At 44.3% G+C, this 15,521-nt stretch overlaps 1 protein-coding gene across 4 annotated transcripts in view; it reads left to right on the top strand.

Moving 5' to 3' along the window:
• Positions 1-15,521, top strand: part of PIEZO1 (piezo type mechanosensitive ion channel component 1 (Er blood group)) — an 859,941-nt gene that overhangs the window by 616,187 nt on the left and 228,233 nt on the right. For all 4 annotated transcript variants that reach the window (XM_078670084.1, XM_078670083.1, XM_078670082.1 and 1 more), the window contains 3 exons: positions 1,974-2,122; positions 3,028-3,204; positions 7,295-7,401. In XM_078670084.1, the coding sequence (XP_078526210.1) occupies positions 1,974-2,122; positions 3,028-3,204; positions 7,295-7,401 (433 nt within the window). The remainder of the gene's footprint in view (positions 1-1,973; positions 2,123-3,027; positions 3,205-7,294; positions 7,402-15,521) is intronic.

Genomic DNA, 15,521 nt, shown 5'->3' with positions numbered 1-15,521 from the left:
GAATGTATGTCCATCCAGGCTTCCTGCCTGACTGCCCACGACTCTGGCATGTTTTGCTTCAAAATGGAAAATGTACATTCACCACTGCTTTTCCCAAAACGTGGGCCCATTAAAGCCTAGTGTGCAGGCCAGGGTATTATCACCTAACTTTTGCATTTGCAAAAATCAAGCTTCACCTACTCCTCCATCCATTTAGACTTAGCTGCACTCGCAACCTACATGCAGAATAGGGAATATTCGTCCCTCTTTAAAATTCTGTTTATTAATGCCTTCATGGAGTGTCACAAGAAAGTGATACTCCCTAGAGTGCCCCCTGCTCCCATGTAAAATATCACTGTAGTCCTCCTCAGGCTCATGAGACCACCATTTGAACTTCTGCATTCATGCCCCCTTCAGTTTCGGTCCTGTAAGGTTGCTTTCCTGGTGGCTATCACCTCTCTCAGGCACATTAGTGAACTGCAAGTGTTCACACTGAAGGAGCCTTTAATCCAAGTCCACAGGACAGAGATGTTCTTAGAAACAATCCTAAATTCCTGCTAACTAAACCATAGTGCTCAGCGCTTTCCCACAACCTGACTCAGAAAGAGCACTCCACACATTGAATGTCAAAGGAACTCTTATGTATTGCATTTACAGCACCAATCCTTTCCATAAATCAGATCTTCTCTTTGTCTCCTTTGCAAATCCTCAAAGAGGATATCCAATATCCAAAGCAGGCATAGCTGGGTGGATACCTAAATGTATTCAAACTTCCTATCATAAAACAACGAGAGCTCTTCCTGCTCCACCAAGGGCGCACGCCTGCTGCAGCAAAGGAGCCACCAGGGTCTTTTTAGGAACTACCCCATTAGTGAACATGTATAAGGTGGCCACCTGGTCAACACCACACACCTTTACCAAGCATTATTGTATGGACGCCTTAGCCCACCAACAGGTGAACATCTGCATCATTCACACGCTAGCCACCACATCTGAATGACACTGTTCTATAGTCTCTGATACGCATGTGTATCATCTACAGCCACACATGCAACATTCAGAAGATGCTGCCTACCCTGTAAATATCTGTTTATAGTGTGTAGTGAGGAAGATTCTTCTCCGCCTGTCCTCCTCCCTGCAAGCCTGTGTCTTTTTCAGATCTCTTGCTTACTGAACTTCACTGCACATCACTGTTTACTCACCTTACTTACAATCACCTCCAAATCACACGCTCACCCATTTAACATGGAGTCAGTGCTCATGTGCAATGTACACCAAGGGAGGAGTCACACCAGAACTTGTGACTCAAGAGACGTCTTCAAAGAAAAACTCTTTGCAAACCTCCTAGCCCAACACTACATGGCAGAGGTAGGTGAAGCATGTAAATCTACATCACTACACGCTGCAAACAGATGCTTCCAGGGTATGCAGCATTTTGTAAATCTTATGTGACCAATAAATCTTTAATATCTGGCTTTACATTAAACATTTCTGACCAAGAGTGTTGTCGCATTAGTCATCCTTTAGGGTTGGTGGTGCTGGAGTCTAAGAAGATAATGGTAGGAAATTTAAAAAGGTTGGTGGGTTAAAAATCCTTCAAAGTGGATGAATGGAAAGCTTGGCATCGGTGGCCGGCATCCTTCCAGGAAGGCCACATTCCTGCTAGATTTTCAAGAGAACTGTTGACTATGCAAGGGGTTCCAATTACATTAATTGTAAGCAAACTGTATATGAATATCATGAAAATATGGCATGTATATGCCCCTTTTTGGTTTCTTTAGAAACCCCATCTTAAGGGGGAGGGGTCCTTAATAATGAATACAAGAATCTTATAGGTTAGATTTTTGGTTTGGCTTACAGGATTTGTGCCTAGAAAGTCTTGCAGGGTTGATGGAGGTTTGGGGTTGAGATGAGTGTGTCAGTATTTGGGACAGAGGTTTTGAAGTTTTGTGTCGGGCATTTCATGTCTCTCTCTATGATGCTCACTCCTGCAGGTGTACTATTCTCTCTGGCGGAAGCTGCTGAAGGTCTTCTGGTGGCTGGTGGTGGCTTACACCATGTTGGTGCTCATTGCAGTCTACACCTTCCAGTTTGAGGATTTTCCCATGTACTGGAAAAACTTCACTACATTCACAGATGAGCAGTAAGTCATGGGTGTGAGGTGCACAGGACTTGTCCTGTAGCTTGATGACAAATTCATTGAGTTGAGGGGTTCTGTATATGTTGGTTCTTTCTCACCACTCAATTAGCTCAGAATGCACATACATTTCAGAGTTCCCCAAAGTGACTTAACTAGTCGGGACGATGTTCAGATAAATTATGCTCTATAGATTTGTTCTTTTGATCGGAGATTATGTAAATGCCATAGTGGGAGGGGGCATATCTTTTGGGTGTTGGTGTGAGTTCTACTGTGCTCTTCGAGGGGGAGGTAGTAGCGAAGGGAGTCTTCGATAACTCCTATGTATGGTGGGGCGTCTAGTGCCCTCTATTTCTCTGACTCGGATGGCTTCCACTATACTTTCTTGAAGGTGGGGAGAGAGTCGGGGGCATTTTCTTGTATGTCCAGGATGAGTAAGAGAAGAATGCCCTTCTCTGCTTGAGTATGGTGGCCTAGGCCACTCATTGCCAAAGTTCCTGCACAACTATCCTTTACCATTTGGGTTAAGCTTAGAACACTTGGACAGACAGCATAAGAGCTTCAGGATACATGGGTAGACAGTCTGGGGTGCTGGGCCCATGGAGACAGTGTGAGCAGCTTATGGCATGAAGGTAAGGGCATTGACAGGAGCTCCAGGAAAAGGGCAGATTGCAAGGAGTTCACCATGCCATGGAGGATTTTACTTCCAGGGCCCGATGTAACCTTTCGCGATGAATACCAACCAGGCTCTGCGTGGTGGCTCACCTCAAAGCATGCAGGCGACGAAAAGTATGTTACACATGGCACTTGCTCTCCAATATGTTGTACTTTGCAGAGACAAAATAGTTAGTAATATATATATATATGCATATATATACAAGTAAATAACTGTTTTTGTTTCTACTCTACAGGTTGGGAGATTTGGGTTTGGAGCAATTTAGTGTGACCGAGCTTTTCTCAAGCATTCTCATCCCAGGCTTTTTCCTCCTGGCCTGCATCCTACAGCTACATTACTTCCACCGTCCTTTCATGCGCATCACGGACCTGACCCAGATACCCATCCCGGAGATCTGGCAACCCATGCACAGGTAGCAACCTGGGGCAGGGGACAAAGTAGGGGTGGGTGAACCCTAAAATGGGTCTCACATGACTATATGGGGAGGGAAAATGAGACAGTGGGATGAAGAAAGATATATCGGGGAGGATGGATGGATGAGTGAGTGAATAAGAAAGTGGACATGATGTACCATCCAGGTTGTGCTCATGAAACCATGAGAAGCAAGCGCATATCCTACAGTATTTGTTCATTGGAAAGTGGAGGAAAGAGTGGGGTAAAGATATGACATGGCATACAGCACAATCTATTCTGTGTCAATCCTGATATGGAGGATTAGAAGTAAGAGGGAGGTGCCTTCTTATAGGTACATATTTTTCCTTCCTCTGCTCCCTGAGGCAGGATCCCTACTAGTTCTTTGGCTAGCAAAAAAAAAAAGAGGAAGTCTGCTTAAATTGGCTTTGTACATGACTTATAAAGATTGCTGATATTCGCGGTTACCCCAAATCCTTTTGGTTTTGACCACATGATTACATTTTTTCTCTCCACCTTTGTAGTATTCTGCCTGGTCATTTTGAACATGAAAGAACTGTTTGATCATCAGCGTTGCTGACGATGCTGAAGTTGACTTCATACCAGACTGATTGACAAGAGCAGACCTTAAGAGGTTTTGACATTTATTTTCCTGCTTCCGAAAGATGGCTGAGTCTGACTTGACAGACCACTGTGTGTATCTCCTGCCATCAAACCATGGGACATAAGGGATTCAAAGTGTCTAATTCTATGACCCCTAAGATAATCAGACAAAAGTAGATTTTGTGGATGGTAGAAAAGATCAAAGTCAAACAAATGCATCTAGAAATTATATCCTCGAAAGAAGGTGAAGTCTTTGTCGTGTCTCCGTTTCACGCCTGCTGCAGCACCATCCACTGAAGCAGAATTGTCTCCAGTGTCTTCTAAAGTGTGGGCTTTGGCATTGGGTGCCCAGCTTTCAATAAAGGAGAGGACCATACTGATGATGGGCTCTCACATTGAGACATCATCTTGGAAACACACAGCTGGTCCTATAACGTCCGTCCCATGTGCTGCAATAACAACATCCTGAAGACAAGCTACTATTGCTTCAGCGTCAACTTCGCATTTAGTGTAGGTGCACACATCCTCCTCTCGCATACTTCAAGAGTGCTCATTGTTCAGGCACCAAGTAAGGCAGAGTCATTGCTTAATGTTTACCTCTTGTGTGAGTCCGAACAACGTCAACACGTCGGAACATCTTTCAATGCGCAAGAAACCATAATAACCATTTGAGTTTGCATGGATTGACGTGTGAAAGTCATATACCCATTCGTGGTACGAGAAATGACAAGGCACTGTCTGCATTTGCTGTGTGATTTCTCCCTAATTACAATTTTGGCTTTAAAGTCTGAACTGCCATTTTGAAAACCAAGTAATCAATTTTTATCTGGCACAAAAACTTAATACCACGGGCTCCAATATCTGGTCACACCATCTGGCTTCTGAAAACACATCATATAGAAACAGGAAGGATATACATTTTTCTGAATCAAGCAAATAATCAGGCAGGCAAGGCATGTCCGGTAAGGAACTACAGGCTGGCACCATGAGATCCATTTTCTGTTTTTTTGTTGTTTTATTTTTAATTTTTATAAGTCACGTACGATGCCAATTCGTTTGCAAGAACAATGTGCAGGAAATGCGGGGTTTGATCAATTCGAACATGTAAACACAGTGCAGGTTAAATTCGACAATGACTCATGCAGTCACAATATATTATTGCCAGTGAGTCATGGATTACAGGAAAGAATTGTACTTCAGTAAAATGTGTTCTGTAAGCGATACACAGTTACACCTACATATAAACTTACATACGTAATGGGCATTTAATTAACCTTGAGGTGTAATTTTGCAGTCATTTTTGGACATTGAAGCACTAGTTGTCGGGTATACAATAACCCAAGTTGGGAAACGACCACTACAACGCGGCCGTTTCCACGAAAACCTTTACCACGCATACCTTTACTACGACATACGTAGTAAAGGCATGTGTGGTAAATGCAAAACAAAAAGGGGGTTTGCGGGTTCTCCCCTCCAAAAATAAAAAATAAAGCGTTGGATTAAAAATAACCTTTAACACGAGAATGCCCTCACCATGCATAAATTTACAACGAAAATCATTGTAAATCTATGCTTGGTAAAGGAATATTCGTGATAAAAGTGATGCGTGGAAAACGAATTCCGTTGTAACGCATGCATGGTAAAGGCATGAGTTGCAACGGAATTCGTTGTAACGCCTACAACCTTCCCACTCAAGCATAGTAGGGCCACTTGCAGGTCAGAGCAAAAGAATGGGATCCTGATGTGTTCACCTCTCAATGCCTTGCGGGAGTGTTATTTCTCCTCTATACCATATCATGGCTTCAGCTGGGAGGTTTGCCCTGAACTCGTAGACTGGTCGGATATTGTTTCTGACTTGGATGACTTAGAAAGTTGTTTTAATAACAACTAATATCCATGGGCCCTAAAATTATGTTTCAACGTAAGGTAAACTATGAGGCTGATTAAATTACATTTTGAGTAAAAAAAGAATATTTGTATAGCACTTTCTGTGGCACTATTGTGACATATTAGTAAGACATTTTGACAACGGCAGATACTGTTACAGCTATGTGCGATATTTCTTTGTACTTTTATGGCCTATTGTTTTTAGACCGAATAAAGGGATATTGAATTGATAGTGTTACTCATGGATAGTAATGTAAAAACACAGGTTATCAATTATACTCAAGTGATACTCGGTACCTGTGTAAAAGTAGGCAGGGCCACTAGAATTATGCACTTTTGGGGCTGCAGTAGTTTTCCGCATAATTATGGATTTGCTGCATTCACTACATAATGCGTCATCTGCTGCGGATGTACGTTGTTACAACGCATGCTTTTACTACGCATGCCTTTACAACGCAGGTTTTTCAACGCAAGTCGTTACAACGACTTGCGTTGGGGGGTGCTGGATAGTGAATAGTTTAATTTACTATTCCAACTCCAGTCCCCGTGGATAGTAGGGAAGGTGTTGGATAGAAAATGAAACTATTACCTATCATAGAGCGCCCCCAGCACAATTTGTTGTAATGACTTGCGTTGAAATACCTGCGTTGTAAAGGAACTGCGTGGTAAAAGTTGCGTCGTAAAGGATGTTTCCCTCTGCTGCATAATCAGATCATTAAAAAAAATGTTTCTATCTCAGATTTATCTTAAGTTACTTAAAATGCTGCAACAATTTGCTGTGAAGAGGAATGCCCATTGCAAATGTTGACTGGTCACCTTTCTGTTCCCTATTGCTGTATTTGGGTGTTAAATCGATACTAATGAGGCAAAAGGTTTGCCCCGACTGTGTTAGTATGTGGAAAAATGACAAATTATCAAAATAATAGTATGGCAAAAAGAGTACTGCATTATGCTGCATAATTTGCGTTTTTTTTGCTGCACGATTTAGTCAACCCTGCTGCGTAGTTTGGCCCTTCCATGCCACACAATTACAGCGGCCCTGCACATAGATGTAAGATACCCCACATGTGGCAGCTGGGTTTGGCACATCCCATAAATATTCGAAATCCCATAATCAGACTTGTTTCATGGCTTGAAAGTTGGACTGGCACATTTGCGTTTGGCAAATAGAAACTCGCAATGTGAAAACAATGTTGCCTCATCCAGTAATCATGAAAAGGTTCTATCTACACAACCTTCTTCTCACTTGTTACCAGAGGTTGCTTAGCCAAAGCTTGGCTTTCTCTAAACTCCTGCACTTGTCTAGTTCCTGACCAAGCAAGGCATTTGCACCATTCTGCCTCACACCATAATCCATCAATCCAGCCAATTCTAACATCTGGACACTTACCCTAGTGACCAATTCAAAGGTGTAAAGTCCTGTCTCTAGCATACACTCTATTGACCAACCTCTTAACTCTGTTACCTTGCAAAGAACTGGAGACCTGACTCACCTGCAGTGTGACACCCTTAGTTGTTACAATTAAGGCCTTTTCTGGGTTTTCATCAATGCGGAGGCTTTTTCTGTGTAATAGCTGTGTTATTCTGATTTTCCCAAACAGTGACCCTGTGACGGAAAGCCAGCTACTGCCTGACATGGAGCCTGCCGCCTCCAGCCAAGAAGGAGCCATTCACACTGAACTTGCCGACACAGAGTTGGCTGAGGAAGGTAACGTTATGATGACACAAGAGTTTTAATGTCACTGACTGCAAAAGCCTGATCACCATGTGCTGCTTTAGCATCAGACGTGTGCCTGGTGTGAGAATGTCAGGTGACGTTCAAAGGGTCACCTGTGGTTGTGGTATGCAACCATGGTGTAAGGAGCATGAGTAATGTGTTCGCTGACACCTGATGGTACTGATGGTGCATTGCCTTGACACACACACGCATGCCTGCAGAATTTGGATCCAGATTCTCTCTGCAACAGTTGTGGGACTGAGAAGTGCTTAGGTTGTGCCTTTAGCTGAAGGCGGTAAGCACAGCCACTCATTTTTCAAACAGGGACAATTTTCCTTAGATTTTTTAATCCAAACAAGAGAGAGAAAGCTAGAAGAAGAGAAAGATACAAAAGCAGTGAAACAGCGAGAAAGCATGGATGAAAGCAACAGACTTGTAGGGTAGTGGAAGTAAAATGCATGTCATGTGATGACAGACTGGGTGTGACTCGGCAACAACATCCAGATACATTTATTTATTGGATCAGAATGTATGAGAAATGTTTGTGAGTGTTGTGTCTCAAGGACATTGCTCGTTTAGTGTGTGGATGCAAAAGGGCTCAGAACAGAGTTTGGGGTGGGGGTAATGTAGGGCTTGCCATGCCCCCCTCTCCTTCCCCTCTGTGGGGGTCATCAGATATTGACAGAAACCAGAGTGTGTCTGTGAGCTGAGCCAGCATTCATACTTTTTGCCTTCAGGTTCATCCTCGTGCAGCGGTAGCTCAGGTTGCCTCTAGGCAACATGTTGCAATCTTTTGGTGCTTATTTGCTCTGTTTGGGGGATGTTATAGTAAAAGATCTGGCTGGACAAGTATGAGAACAGTTACACTGCTTCCAAATATTGTAGGACTGGAGTTAGAATAGTTTCAAGGTAATTTGTAGAGCGCTAACATGCATCCTGGGGCATGTGGCGTTAATTATCAATGATCGTTATTCGAGAACAAAACAGCTGGTCACTTCTATGGGGCCATCAGCCAACATTTTGACAATTTCCTATACCTTCACCAAAGAGGTTCTGTGCGCAGACTCAGACTTCTCTGGAGAGTATTCCATAATTTCGCTGCCATCACTGAAAAAATCTCCCTCCCAGAGTTGCTCTGCGGAACCTGAGAACATTCAATAAGAAGGCCTTTTCTGAGTGTATTTTGCGTCTCGGATATAACAGATGTAAAGTGCTATACATACAAGGCAAAAGGGTTTGAATGTAATCCTTTGGCTAATTGTTAGCCAATGATGTTTTACATAACCCTTGGTGATAGATTTGAATGTTTTTAAAACCAATCTAGCTGCTGAGTTTTGGATTATCTGTAAATTATAAAGTGCTTGTGATGGAAGTCCAAGATATGTTGAATGACAATATTCCAGCCTAGCAGAGACAAAGGTGCTGATAATCTGTACTCCTTGATGGACAGGGAAAAGATGGATAATTTATTTCAGAACTTGCAGTTAGAAGAAATGGATCCTGAAAGTTTTGTTGATCCTTGCCATCATTGTCAAGTCTGAATTCAATTCGATTCCCTAGGTTTGTAACACATTAACATGGTGTAGGTTACTGGCCAAGAGAAACAGGTCAAAAGCATGGTTGCGTACAGATTGATAAAAAGGTAGAAGTGTTTCTGTTTTTCCCCCCATTCAGCTGTAACGTATTTTGAGACATCCAGTGTTGGACATTGACCATTGTAAGGGCTGCTAACTTTCAAAACTGCCTGGTCCAGGCAGTTTTGTAACTTAGAAGCCCTTACACTAGGGTTGCCATCCACTACAAACAGGACTTGTCATTTGAATAAATCAGAGCAGTTAATCCCCAAACCTGAGTCATGCAGGCTTGTGGCATCACATAAAGATTAAAAAACAATGACAAATGCACCAACCCTTGTGGAATGCCTCATGTCAAAGGCCTTCCCCCACATAAATAGGGACCATGTTCCCAGGTCCCATGTTCCCAGGTCCCCTCAAGCATAAACCTTTGGAACAAGTTTAGAGCTGAATCTTTAATACCATAGTTCTCAAGGCAATGTAAGAGCACACAGTGATCCATATTGCCAAATGCAGCTAATAGATCTAATAGTATCAGCTCTGCTGGTATATCACAGTCTGAAGAGCATCATAGGTCATCAAATACTGCATTGACTGCAAGTTGTGTACCACATTATGCTCAGAAGCCAGTGTGCACGGTGGGAAAAAGACTGATGATCAACCAAGGAAGCAAACTTATTAAATACAACTTGTTCCAGTAATTTGACATGATATGGTTGTTGGGATACTGTTCTACAAGCCTCTAAACATTCTGGATTGAGTGTTGGTTTCAGTGATGGAAGAATCCTCACTATATTTAACTCCTTCGGAACTCAGGCTTCTGGCTGGTAGAATATGCCCTCCTGAGCCCGATGGTCTGTTGCTCATCATTCAGCTGAGCAAGTTGACATAATGTTTTAGAGATCCTTGTACACAAATCTATTGATATAAAAATATTATTACTGTCCGAGGTCAACACAAGATGTTATTTACTTTCTTTTAAAAACAATCAAATTGTATATGATCTCAAAACATATACCTGCTTGTTGACCTGGGGCTTCTCTCATTTAGTCAGTCACCTAAAACAATGTCTTTGACCTTACAAATGGGGGTGGGGTCGCACACTACTCACACACCGGCGGTATCGCCCCTAAGGACTCTGGTTAATGTAGTTACGTGTTCCGCGATGCATCTTCTTTCGATTCTCTGCTATGTTCGCTGTCTTCGCCATCCCTGGACACGTGTTTCGGGGTATCACCCCTCGTCAGCAGGGATAGGCCGTGTTCTGGGGTTGCCGGTGGCTGCCAAATATCTGCCAGGTTTAGTACCACTCAGGCGCGCAGGTGCGGGGTCCCAGGCTCGTCAGCCAACTGCTCAAGGGAGCTTTAACATTACAAATGGGGGTGGGGTCGCACACTACTCACACACCGACGGTATCGCCCCTAAGGACTCTGGTTAATGTAGTTATGTGTTCCGCGATGCATCTTCTTTCGATTCTCTGCTATCTTCGCTGTCTTCGCCATCCCTGGACACGTGTTTCGGGGTATCACCCCTCGTCAGCAGGGATAGGCCGTGTTCTGGGGTTGCCGGTGGCTGCCAAATATCTGCCAGGTTTAGTACCACTCAGGCGTGCAGGTGCGGGGTCCCAGGCTCGTCAGCCAACTGCTCAAGGGAGCTTTAACATTACAAATGGGGTTGGGGTTGCACACTACTCACACACCGGCGGTATCGCCCCTAAGGACTCTGGTTAATGTAGTTACGTGTTCCGCGATGCATCTTCTTTTGATTCTCTGCTATCTTCACTGTCTTCGCCATCCCTGGACACGTGTTTCGGGGTATCACCCCTCGTCAGCAGGGATAGGCCGTGTTCTGGGGTTGCCGGTGGCTGCCAAATATCTGCCAGATTTAGTACCACTCAGGCGCGCAGGTGCGGGGTCCCTGGCTCGTCAGCCAACTGCTCAAGGGAGCTTTAACATTACAAATGGGGGTGGGGTCGCACACTACTCACACACAGGCGGTATCGCCCCTAAGGACTCTGGTTAATGTAGTTACGTGTTCCGCGATGCATCTTCTTTCGATTCTCTGCTATGTTCGCTGTCTTCGCCATCCCTGGACACGTGTTTCGGGGTATCACCCCCTGTCAGCAGGGATAGGCCGTGTTCTGGGGTTGCCGGTGGCTGCCAAATATCTGCCAGGTTTAGTACCACTCAGGCGCGCAGGTGCGGGGTCCCAGGCTCGTCAGCCAACTGCTCAAGGGAGCTTTAACATTACAAATGGGGGTGGGGTCGCACACTACTCACACACCGACGGTATCGCCCCTAAGGACTCTGGTTAATGTAGTTATGTGTTCCGCGATGCATCTTCTTTCGATTCTCTGCTATCTTCGCTGTCTTCGCCATCCCTGGACACGTGTTTCGGGGTATCACCCCTCGTCAGCAGGGATAGGCCGTGTTCAGGGGTTGCCGGTGGCTGCCAAATATCTGCCAGGTTTAGTACCACTCAGGCGTGCAGGTGCGGGATCCCAGGCTCGTCAGCCAACTGCTCAAGGGAGCTTTAACATTACAAATGGGGTTGGGGTTGCACACTACTCACACACCGGCGGTATCGCCCCTAAGGACTCTGGTTACTGTAGTTACGTGTTCCGCGATGCATCTTCTTTCGATTCTCTGCTATCTTCACTGTCTTCGCCATCCCTGGACACGTGTTTCGGGGTATCACCCCTCGTCAGCAGGGATAGGCCGTGTTCTGGGGTTGACGGTGGCTGCCAAATATCTGCCAGGTTTAGTACCACTCAGGCGCGCAGGTGCGGGGTCCCAGGCTCGTCAGCCAACTGCTCAAGGGAGCTTTAACATTACAAATGGGGGTGGGGTCGCACACTACTCACACACCGGCGGTATCGCCCCTAAGGACTCTGGTTAATGTAGTTACGTGTTCCGCAATGCATCTTCTTTCGATTCTCTGCTATCTTCGCTGTCTTCACCATCCCTGGACACGTGTTTCGGGGTATCACCCCTCGTCAGCAGGGATAGGCCGGGAAGATAGCCTAATCCCTGCTGATGAGGGGTAAATACCCCGAAACACGTGTACAAGGATGGCGAAGATTTGAAGATACGCGAGAATTCGAAAGAAGATGCATCGCAGAGAACGGTACTACAATTACCATGGTCCTTAGGGGCGATCCCACTGGTGTATTAGCAGTGTGCGACCCCATTTTGGTGAATGTTAATGCTCCTTGGAGTTTGAGCTGACGAGCTCGGGACCCCGCACCTGCGCGCCTTTGTGTGGTGTACTATACCTGGTAATATTTGGCAGCACGCAGCAACCCCAGAAGATAAGAAGATAGTCTAATCCCTGCTGATGAGGGGTAAATACCCCGAAACACGTGTACAGGGATGGCGAAGATTTGAAGATACGGGCGAATTCGAAAGAAGATGCGTCGCAGAGAACGGTACTACAATTACCATGGTCCTTAGGGGCGATCCCGCTGGTGTATTAGCAGTGTACGACTCCATTTTGGTCAATGTCTTTGACCTATTTGGATCTTTTATGATTTCGTCAGAATAGAAAGCAACTTTAGCTAATTTAATGGCCTTTTATACTCGTTGTTGCAAGAAAGCCACAACATTTTAGCATCTGTCAAATAAGCTCGGTACCAATCCGTTCACCTTACAGAGTTTAAGCATCGTTAACCTCAATTCCTCCATTAAACGCATTTTTTGTCTGTGCTTCCCCTGATTAGGGATGCTTTTGGAGTGGACCAACTCATCTATGCAGTTTTCCAACCACTTGCAGTGGTTGAGTGACATCTCAGGCGTATTATCTTGTTTTCGAGGGATCTGATTTTCCATGATTCTCTCCGCCAGTATTATAGAGTCAAGATGTCATCAGTTATGCTCCATTATCACCACAATGGCACATGGTTTAATGGGGGGTTCCAGTTTCAAAGCCCAACCAAACAGGATTACAAAATGAGTTGACGTAGGTGCTTCGAATGATGGATGAAAAATGCTGGAATTGTTATCACAGCATACAATATCCAGTATGTGACCAGCCCTGTGAGTAGAATAACCTCTGGTGCGCTATAGTTGAACAGGGCAAGTCATCCTTTGAACTTGAGTTGAGTTATATCAGTAGGCATATCAAAATGCACATTTAGATCCCTGCCAATAATATTTCTTATGTTGGGGAAGATATACGGCTTAAATGGCCACTCAATCAATCTGATTCTGCACTTAGATAGCCATTTGGGGGGCTATAGCAAAGAACCGCATGCCAAATCAATCCAATTGGCTCTGGCAGACTTGTTAATAGTACCGTCAGATCGGCATGAATCTCTTCCCTGTTTATTCCCATTTTACTATTTGCCCAACTAATGCTAGCCCACCATCCTACCTTTCTGTGTTTGTTAGCAGTCACTCATTTATATACCAGAGGCATAAATTTGTTTTAAATCCTAATACTCTTTCCTTTAACCAGGATTCAGTTATACGCAACAGTTGCAATTAACTCTACATCTAATCATTTGTACTTTGATAACTTTTCCATTCTTAGCATGTATTTATTAGCACACTCTTAAATCTGCTAGAAGACTGGGTATTTGAATCGGAGAATCCGTCAGCATTGCTTTTAACACCCCCACTGTCCTTCAGTATTTGCAGATGAGACCAGGCATAATAAGCACACGTGTGACCCGACTGATCTATAGCCCTTTGGAGCAATTACTATCGAGAGGTGCTGAATATTAAGCCCAAGAACATAGCCCACTGGTAGTATAGCTCAACTGTGACTTGCCGTGCAAATGCCTCTGCGAGGGCAATATCTCTGGCCAGCGGTTGCTGCTTGTCATGGACTGGTGGAGACATGCTTGCCTTTAGCACACCTTTGGCGCAGACATGCAAGCACCTGCTGCTTTAAATAGGCATCCTTGGTCATAATCAGCCTGAACCAAATTGATTACCTTCCAAAATGGTGCCAAATATTTGCCCCAACCAGGAAATCAGGTTAACCACAAGCTATCCAGCAGTAGAATCAGTGGTTACAAGCTGATGCTTCACTTAACCACTAGTGCATGCGCCAGAGAAGTACATCTAGTTAAAAGAAACGTATAAAAAGAATTCAACTATCGAGAACCATGTCCGTTAAAAATCTTTTCATAGGCCTTGACCGCATATGAGTACTAGGACTCTCTCATACAATCGAATATTGCACAGGCGTACATGCATCTGTTTTAAATAGCCACCCTTGGCCATAATGAGCCCCAGGCACCTAGAGCACCTCCCAAAATAGCGGCAGATATTTGTCTCAATCCGGAAGTCGGGTTAATTCCAAGCGATACAGGCCAAGAATTCAGGTTGATTCCAAGCGATACAGGTGTAGAATTTGCGCTTACTGGCTGCCTGCTCACTTAACCCCTCTTGGATGGCCAGGACTACTGCTTGTTAAAACACACAAAAATAATTCAACTATTACAAAATACATAGCCAGTAAATATCCATTCTTGTAGGAGTAGTAGGTCTGTTTAAAGAATAGTAAATTAGCTTTCAGTGCAATTCCATTGCTGCAGACAGGGGAGCACAGCTGATGACGAGATGAACCAGGCATACTGGGCATTGAAGTCTAAATTACTGGGCTAGATTTACCATGCCTGCTAATTTCATGAATTCAAAAATAGGTGTGGTGTCTGCATCCCTACTATTTGAAAGTCTCACATCAGTTACCATTACTCATTCATGGTGCTCCTTTTTTCAAGGTCAGTCTAATGCAGTCATTAGAATGCTGTGTAAGTAGTTCAGTTTCAAATAGTAAATCTCACCCAAGGTTCGATCCACAGATATCAAAATAAGGGTCTTGTATAGCGGTGAAGCCTTAAAATTGCTATCAATAACGCACTTGTCCTGACTTACAACTTTCAGCATTTATATGGGGGTGTAAGTGAAACAACGTGTAAATCATGTTTGACATTTCTGATTGGAAGCGTCTAATACAATCGCATTCTTTAAATATCTTTATAGCATATAGGTAAGTGGCCTAAAGACTATTTTAAGGGCCTGCAACATAGCTGGTGCGCAAGATGTGACCCTTTTTAGTAGTTGTCTTTTGACCCTTCACCCACAGTAGCGGCTGCTATTAATGACAAGTGGTGGAGGGTGACAGTAAATAACAAAAAATAAAATAAAAAGTACACATCTGCCACTGCCAGATGCCATATCCATATTCTTCTGCTCCGTTCCGGACTCCCGACTTCCCATGGGTTGGTGCACACTGCACAGGCTCCTAGAAGCCCATCAAGACGTTGCTGTCATGCTAGTAATACTACTTACCAGCATGAGAGCAGCGCCGTGATTGGCCTGAGCAGGCTGGTTCAACGCTCACTCAGGTCCTGTACCTCTTCTCCAACCGGCTTTGCAGAGATCTAAGTGCGCATGTCAGTTTGGCCATCCTTAGACAGCCGGCCAAACTGACATGCACACTTACTGTGTACACTACTCCTTCTAAACCTGCTGTCATCATGGCCCCACCCGCCCTAGACTTGACTGGCTCCCGTGCCGTTAGAAAAAT

The sequence above is a fragment of the Lissotriton helveticus genome, chromosome 12, assembly GCF_964261635.1.
Source record: "Lissotriton helveticus chromosome 12, aLisHel1.1, whole genome shotgun sequence".
Classification (NCBI taxonomy): Eukaryota; Metazoa; Chordata; class Amphibia; order Caudata; family Salamandridae; genus Lissotriton; species Lissotriton helveticus.
Note: the sequence above shows the minus strand (reverse complement) of the source record. Positions and strands in the feature narration are given on the sequence as shown.